Here is a 9,285-nt window from a genome sequence, read left to right as displayed (position 1 = left end):
GGGGAAGCACAAAAAGTAAAGAGAAGAGAGAATTGGGAGTGGGCCAGTGGGGGCTTAAGAGTTAAGACTGGGACCCACACAAGACCACAATGAATAGTAGGAAGCTCATTTGGTGTTTTTAGTTTTTAGTTACGCCTGCCGTTTTGTTAGCTGTCTTTTTTAGGCTTTCCTTGTTTACTCCTATGTTAAATTACGACATTATCCCATTCATTATTGTTTTCTCCGGCCTCCCACGATTTATATTGTACAACCGGTTGTATTAACAGACTCTCCGCATCTCACCTTCACAATTTACATGAACTTGCATAAGAACTCTAAAGAAAAAAATGTACAATTCTCCATTTCTTAATAGTTATCGCTTTAATATTTCACATTTGTACAACATTATGAGAGAGGGGATGGGATGGGGTTGTGATGTTTTCCTTGTCCTGTTATTCTGTTAACTAATTGAGTTTATTTATATAAGGATGATGAGTTACGTCCTTTATAATTGTTAAAAATTCTCTTGGGAATATTATTCCTTTAAAATTTCTCTTGAAAATATCTAGACTTGATTTTTTTTATGCATATGTTTGTATTATCATAGTGGAAGTTACACATAAGTATTACTTATGTAAAAGCGACACTTATTTAAAAACACGTGATGTTAGTTAAAAAACGACAATATACAATACATATTAGTATTTAAGAACATAGAGAGTATATAGTATGTCGGAAATATAATTTCAAATGGTGATAGGGAGAGTAGCCAGTATGTTAGAAATGTACTTTTAAATAGTGATAGAGATAGTATTTAGTGCGAAGAATGATAATGGTGTGAATGTCAAAATAAGTGTCCTATCAGGTCGGAACCCCACACGGGTTAACCGACCCGTGTTAGCGGGCCAGACACTTAATGGCGGGGGTGGTAAGAGGAACTCTCCCTCAAAGTGGCCCTAGTGAAGATTGAACTCGATCTCCAACCTCTTGGTTGGTAGGTGGAATCATTTTCACTAGGACTAGACATGGCTTGGTTTAATACAAAGGATGATGGAAATGTAATTTCAAATAGTGATAGTATGTTGGAAATTATTTTAAATACAGAAGGAGTGAGTATTTAGTAAGTGTATCGTTATTTGACGTTCGCATACGTTAAAATCGCTCGCGTCTTTAATGTGAAAGTACACATTTACCCTCCTTCATTTTTTTTCACCACATCTCCCCTTCCTCTCCGGCACACTCCTGTCTTTTTACCGGCCGAAAACTTAAATTTCAACAGACTATTTTTTTACAACTCCGTTGGCATACCTCACTCTACCCCAAATTCTCGCTGGAAAACTTAGTTGTTTTCATAATAATAACAAAAACGAAAAATTCGTATATAATTAATTCAACTTCATAATAATAACTAAAATTATAACAGAAAATGCAAATATAATTACATAATAAAAACAAAATTTTTTATTAAAAAAATTAAAAACCTACTTGCTTGCTTACCGCGCACAATCATTGCGTGGAAATTGTGGCTGCCACGCACAGGCTGTGCGCCGGCAACCATGAATTCCACACAATGGTTGTGCGCGAGTAAAAAAATTAAAAAAAAAATGTTCCACCTTCGCTGCTTTGTGCTTGCTCCGTCGTTTTCCCGCAACTCGGCCGATTACTCACAGAGAGGGAAGGAGGGCTGAGGACGAAGGAGGAACGGATCATCCATTTTAGTACTCTGACACAATGATACAATTCTGCCGGATTGGTAGGACGAAGGAGGGAAGGGCGAAAGACGAAGGAGGGGAGGTCGTAAGTTTCGGGTGGGTGGCGGGACTGATTCACTGCCGGAGTTACTTACTTGTGGGTGGGCGGCTGAGCATGGTTTGGTAAGGGAGAAGAGGGAAAGGGTAAACTGACTAAACTCGTACTTTCCTATAAAAAAAGTGGGCGTTTTTAACTAATGAGGCCGTCGAATAAAAACCCTCTTTAATAAGAGTATGTTGGAAATGTATTTTAAAATAGTGAAGTATAATTATGCTACTTTAGCAAACTTTTTTTTAATTATGCAAGAAATCAATAACATTACATAAGTTCTCTCATTCTCGCTAGATCTATCTATATAAAAATATATACATACATATTACATGAAATTACAAAAGGTTTTGTTGCATAAGCAATGTGCCAATGTCTTACACGAATCTCAAGATGTAATATCCAATAAACATGCAGCCATACAAGACATGACATGAATATGGTTCAAAATATTATCTATTAATGTCATCAATGAGCGATTGTATAAACTACATACATTTGTAGAGGTTGCTATTCTTGTGAAGGTTCGAAAGATGGTTGTAAAAATACGGTTGTCACCTAAGTTTGAGTTTTAGGCTTGTAAATTGAGCCATTGAAGTTAAGTTAGACAACATCAGGAGAAAGACACCATTTTATATGTACGGTGACTAGACTATTAATAACGAACTTACAATGTATTTACCAATTTACCCATCGTAATATTTTCGGAAAGTGTGTGGGTATTATTAACACAAAGAAAATTTAAACATGTTTAATTTAGGTGGATCACATATTCAACACCCACTCTTCTCATAGATATCATGTTTTTCTTCCATTTCGGTTCAAAAGATTTGTCATTTGAGAAAAAGTGGTTGGCGTTTTCATGTGGATTTCTTTATAGCAAGAATTACATCTATTACACAAAACAAAAGGTAAGGAACCGATTTACATTTTTTTGCACTTTTTATTATGAAGTTCGGGTTATTCATTATTTGTGTTACGTTTTGAAGTAGTGAATATTTAACTAATATTCCGTACATAATAGGATATTTAACATAGTAACTCAAAGAAAGTACGGAGTATTAACTTATTTTCGGATGTTTATAAGAAATTTCATAAACTCGGTCCACACTTGGCCGATTGATTATATAAAGAACCAAAAAGGGCTATCTGGTCAATTTCTTAGAATAAAGAAAAGGAAAGAAGTTTTTCTAAATTTGGTCTACAGGAGAAAAATATTGGAACCGTCAAGCCAAAAAGAAAAAGGAAAATAGATTATTTGACAATATATAAGTGGGCCCGGGGCAGGAAGATTCGTTTTATGAGTCTCAAAATGCCGGCCTTTGTGGACCGACCAAACCGCCCTTTCCATCCCTCTCCTGCTTACCATCCTGGGCCACGCCCAAAGTGAAGATAACTAAAGTTGATCATTCTATTTTATTGCTTTCTCTATTTAAATTAAAATAGTTTGTCTTCTAAGGCTCGTTCGGTGTCACAGTTAGTTTCTAATTTTAGATTTTTTGATTTTAAAATTTATATGATTTATATTGAACCATGTGCTAAAATACAATCATCTATGATGAAAAGGTTGATTTGAAAACTGGCAACAAAAAATTAGAAATTATTTTTTCTAGCTTTCATATTTTGGTTTTAGTTATAAAAAACAGAAAAGTGGAAACAAAAAAGGGCACACAACGGGTTAATTATTAGATTGTTCTTGATTTCCTACGGTGTTTTTTACTTGCATCACTTGAATTTTGGCACTATTCATATACTCCATACTAAGTTTGACTTGAATTTTTAACCAATATATAATAACAAATGTTATTATATAAAATGTTGTTGGTTTAGACACAATTCATATTTTTATAATATCAACTTTTTATAACTTTTAAAAATATAAAAAATAAATATAATCCGTATTTAATAGTCAAATGATGCACTGACAAGTGTGTCAGTTTAAGTAGAACAAATCCTTCACAGTACACTAGTTGAGTATGAGATGATGGACAATTAATTAATTGTCTTCGTCTATACAAGAATTTGCATTAATAAAATTAAAATAATTCACTAAAAACAATTAAAATAAAACACTTATTTATATTTTTTTTGGGATTGTTTAGACTTTCTTCATTTTCAGTCAATATTCTTAATTCCCTATAAAAAAAGTCAATATTCTTAATTTAATTCATGGATCTAGAATCTCTTGAGTCTTGACATATTCTTTTTGAACAATCCAAGTAAGGAGTAAGATTATAAATTAACTAATAAACTCATGAATAAATTTAATCAAGTTTTATTTTTGAAGCAAACAAATGAAGCTATATGAAAAATAGAAGTATACGCCTATAGTTACCTTTTTTTTTTTGAGGGAAAATTTAGGTTAGGCATATTGTTTCAAATCAAGTTCGATCAAAGTTATTACACTTTGAGGAAAAAGTTCATACAAATTAGTTCCGTACTACCACAAGTATCCTATCTAGCTATCTACATTGTCAACATATTATTCATTTTATTCTCCCCAATTCCCCATACGAAGCATAAGTCAAGTCGTCGAGTAAGGTTTTACACACCCTTTTGGAAGATTGACATGTTAAACGCGCAATGTGGATTATACACCCGGTTGCACAGTGCTCATTGTGCATCATGTTGAACATTTATTGAAAATCTAAAGAACATTGAGAATAATTTCAATGTACATGCACTAGTAAAATATTTAAACTAAAGCGAAGCTTTTGGGGAATTTGATCCAAACCTTCCTCTTCGGAGCGGAAAGGGGCGATTTGGACTATATGTTCATTGACTATATGTTCTTTGGATATGAACAATATGTTCTTTGTAATTGAACTATATGTTTATTTAAAAATAGGGTGCACAATGAGCATTGTGCACCCGGATGAATAAAACCATATTTTGTGTTAAACGGATGTTGTATATATAATAATGGGTCAATTTTTTTTAAAAAAATGATTAAAAAGAGTTAATATAGAATTAAAGGAGTAACAATTAAGAACCAGCCAAAAAAGAATCATCTAACATTGAAAATGAGAAGAAAAAAAGAGTCAATATTCTTAATTTAATTCAAGGATCTAGAATCTTTTGAGCCTTGACATATTCTTTCTGAACAATCTAAGTAAGGATTAAGATTATAAATTAACTAATAAACTCATGAATAAATTTAATCAAGTTTTATTTGTGAAGCAAACAAATGAAGCTATATGAAAAATAGAAGTATACGCCGAGTTATCTACATAGTCAACATAGTATTCATTTTACGGTTTTTTCATGAAATACCCCCGAGCTTTACAAAAACGCACCAAATACCCTCGCGTGTTTCGATTCACATAATATACCCCTATTTATCCGTACTGTTCATGAGATGCACCTAACAGTTAACGGCGTTAGTCTACCGTTAGTGGAGTTTTACTATTTTGCCCTTAATTGTGTTATGACCCCCATTTACTTACCTTCCCTTTGGCAGAAACTCAAAAAAAAAAAAATCTCATATTCTTCTATTTCTCTCTCCTCTCCCCTGTTCTTCAAGCTTCAACCTACTCGAAACCCAGTAATTCTGGGTAGATCCGTCGGATCTCATATTTTTTTATTTCTCTCTCCTCGTCGACGGAGGCCGATCTCTGGTCGCCGGCAGTGATCCGGAGGATCACTTAAATCAGATGCTGATGGTGGTCGACTTGGCTTCGCGGAGGGTGGTCGTTTTCCGGTGGCCGCATTGGGAAGGTTGTCGATTCTCCGGTGGCGCGGAAGTTTCGCGGCGGTGTGTTGGCTGGGAGGGGGTTGTTGATGGCTGCGACAGTAGGGTGGTGGTTGCTGATGGATGCGACGGGGGTGGTGGAATCTGGGTGGTCTTTCGCATCCACGGATAGGTTTGCTGGCGCGGGTGGTTGCTCTTGTGTTGGCTGGGTCGGGTATTTTAGCCCAGCTCGATCCACCACTTGAGTTTCTGTGACATTAAGCAAATACTAAACTGCTCCCAGATCTCCCTTGAACTTGTAGCAACTCCGTACACAAGCTCGTGTCCTCAAGAATCCCAAACCAAATTTTTGATGGAATTCTCAACGGACTCCCGCGCTGAAAGAAAAGTTCCATTCCCCACAGGTTCATGGTTCGGTCCTCTCCACACTTCAATCTGTTCCTTCATAAGCGTAACTGGAATACATGGCACCAAGTCCTGATAAAAAATTTGGTGACAAACAACCAGAGATTCAGAGGAATTAACTAATCTGTCATTTGAAAAATTGGTTGTTGCCATTATTTTGTTGGTGTAGACTGTAGAGTGTACTTAGATGTTGCTGACTTGCTGGTATAGTACTTGGGACCCATTTGTTTCATAAATATTGAAGTGGTAAAATTGGGAACTTGACATGGAATTTGATCGGTAGCATTGCAACTGATTTGGTGGAGTTTTGGGAAAGAGCTAGAAGATTAGGATTGACGACAGGTAGCTCCTATAAGTTTAAAAGGTTAATACGAATGAAGTAAATCATTCATTCTAAGCGCCTGACCTGTAAATACTACACCAAAAAATCGCATTGATTTGGTGGTGGAGTTTTAAACTTGACTAATGCACTGATCGATATGTACACCAACAATATAATTCAATTCAATCAATTTCTTATTGGATTTGTTGTTTGATCATTTCAATTTTCTTTGATTATTACTTCTATTATTGTTTTATGTTTAACTTTTAGGTTGATTAATTTGATTAATTAGGTGAACAATTTGTGGAAATCAAATTCTGCAGTTTAAAACCAGTTTGAGTATTTGGTGCAACTTAGTTTCAAAATAGGTGTATATTGTGCAATAGGTTTATAAATAGGGGTATTCTGTGAATTATAAACACGACTTAACGGAGGACTAACGGAAGGTCGGTTTAGGGGTATTTGGTGCAAACTTGGAAAAAAATAGGGGTATATTATGTGAATCGAAACACGCGAGGGTATTTGGTGCGTTTTTGCAAACCTCGGGGGTATTTCATGAAAAAACCGTTCATTTTATTCTCTCCTATTTTCCCATACGAAGCATAAGTCAAGTCGTCGAGTAACGAATAACAATTTAACACACCTTTTGGAAGATTGACATGTTAAACGAACGCTAAATAATATAATAACGGGTCATTTTTTTTAAAAAAAATGATTAAAAAAAGTGAAGTAGTCAAATAATATAGAATTAAAGGAGTAACAATTAAGATCCAGAAAAAAAAAATCTATCTAACATTGAAAACCAGAAAAACAAAAAACTCAATAGTATCACAAAAAAGTTCCCAAAGCAAAACTATCACTTTTTGAAAAATATTGGTGATCAAGGAGTGGTGATAAATTGGCCTATTGTGAATATTGATTCTAGCCAAGTTATTTGGAAGTAAATTTTGAGCCGTTAAATCATGACGGGTTGAGTCTTGCAAAAGGGGTACAGACTTAGGGCCGCAAATGAGCCGAGTCGAGCCGAGTAATAACCTTATCTAGCTAAACTTGTTAAGGAATATTGGTGTTCGAGTAGGCTCAATTTTGGACGAGCTTTTTTTTTTTTGTTCGAGCCAGGCTCGTTAAATAAAATACTTGTTCGGGCTCGGCTTGAGCTTTCTCATTTTTATTTCCCCAATTTAATCAATTACTTGAAAAATGGAAGTGAAATTGATTAAATTGGGGAAATTTGGGAAAAAAATTTGAGCAAGGTTTGTTAATGGAGGAACATGTGAATTGGAGGAAGAAGGAAGGAAGAAATGAGGGAAAGTTAAAAATAATTCGTTGGATGTGGGCCCCACTAACGGCAGTTTTGACGGAAGTTAAAATTGGGTGGCGATTTCTTTAACAGAGAAAGTTTAAGGTGGTTATTTTTTTTAAAAAAAACTTATAAGGTAGTTATTTCAAAAGTCGCAACTTTAAAAGTTGATTTTATCCAAAAAATCCAAAAAATTATTTCGGATATGAAACAAGTGACTTTCGGATAAAGCCCAAAATCCAGTCCATTTAATTCTAAATGGATGGGTATTTGATCCAGCCCGACTAATAAGGAATACAATCCGGACCCTACTTTATCCTTAAAAGTTCAAAGCACCTTTGTCTTGATAACCAAGCCGAAAATATCAGCCCAAACCCGACCAAATTCGATCTGGATTGAGTTTGTTTGATCAACTCTATCTTCTCAAGTCTTAACCAAACCAATTATCGGCCCATGTGGGCTACGTTCCCTAGACCCATACCATGGTGTACGGACGTACGGTGTACCCATTGGATTTTGATTGAATCTGGGTTTTGCCAAGTTTTGGTAGGAAGTACTACTTTGGAGCTTGAAGAAGAAGAGGGTCAAACGAAAATGGGGATTCTCAGAGACAAACGAACCTCCCCTTCTCCTTCTCCTACTTCTACATCTCCTTGTGCTGATCTCAAAACTGCCTACAATAATTGCTTCAACAGGTTATCATTTTGCTCATTTCTTTCTTCTAATTCACCTAAAATAGAACTAATTAAAGAGTAAATTAATTTAATCAAATTGCGGTCAAGTTTAGAAACCTTCTTCTTATTTATGTAAATTCACGGGAAAATGTGATTAAATTCAACCAATTTCCACCTTTCATGATGTGGGTATGAAAAACTTTCAGGTGGTATGCGGAGAAATTTGTCAAGGGTCAATGGCAAAAGGAAGAATGTGTTGTTGAGTGGGAGAAATACAGAGAATGCCTTTCTGTAAGTTCATTTGATCCTAATTTCTTTAGTTTTGATTGAGTTTATGATGATATTTGTGAATAATTTGTTCAAACTTAAGTGGATTCTTAGACTATTGTTCATGAAAATGTGAAAAATGGAATTTAGGGGAATAGGGGTTTGATGTTTATGTTATTAATTGACAGAAACATTTGAAAGATAAGCAATTAAGTAGATTTCTGGAAGTTGAAGCTAGTCGGATTCCGTTACCAGCAGATCGAATCAATAGGAAGAGTTCAGTTGATGGTGCTTCAATGGGTGACACCGGCGCCATGTAATGTAATGATTTCTTGTTGTAAATACTGATGCTTAGTTGCTAACAAACTTGAAAGTCAAGCTTTACTTTTACATTGATCGGAAACATATGTGATGAACTAATTTCGTCGAAAGTATGAAATCTTGTTCTTGTTAGAATGCTGTCTAGAGGATGATACAACATAATTTTAATGGAATGATAACCTTGATTGATGTGGCTACATGTTTCTTGTATGTTATTACTTTGAATTGATTAGATTAGGGGAATAAGAAAATTGAGTTTAACAATCCCAAACATTCAGGAGTTTTTGATTCAGAGAATGTAGGGTAAATGAACTATTGGAACTTCATATTATCATTTCCCCTGCATTTTGTCAAACTTAAGAACTTTTAAAGAATACACCAAATGATGCAAGGAAGATACTACAGTGAAGAAGTGTTTCAAACATATTACGAAGGACGGATTTCTAAAATCAGAAAAGAGCTAACTGATGCAATATTGTAACTTCTGTAGTTTATATTTGTAGTTAAACTAGGTTGTAGTAGTATT

General features: G+C 34.8%; 1 protein-coding gene across 1 annotated transcript; it reads left to right on the top strand.

The window, feature by feature from the left end:
- The first annotated feature begins 7,994 nt into the window (after positions 1–7,994).
- LOC110795134 (uncharacterized protein At4g33100) lies at positions 7,995–8,956 on the top strand. The gene is made up of 3 exons (XM_022000116.2): positions 7,995–8,192; positions 8,378–8,462; positions 8,627–8,956. The coding sequence occupies exons 1-3, from the start codon at positions 8,092–8,094 to the stop codon at positions 8,756–8,758; spliced, it is 318 nt and encodes a 105-aa protein (XP_021855808.1). The 5' UTR covers positions 7,995–8,091; the 3' UTR covers positions 8,759–8,956.
- The last annotated feature ends 329 nt before the right edge of the window (positions 8,957–9,285 follow it).

Source organism: Spinacia oleracea, chromosome 1, assembly GCF_020520425.1.
Source record: "Spinacia oleracea cultivar Varoflay chromosome 1, BTI_SOV_V1, whole genome shotgun sequence".
NCBI lineage: Eukaryota > Viridiplantae > Streptophyta > Magnoliopsida > Caryophyllales > Amaranthaceae > Spinacia > Spinacia oleracea.
The sequence above is the reverse complement of the archived record's forward strand: the minus strand, read 5'-3'. Positions and strand labels throughout refer to the sequence as shown.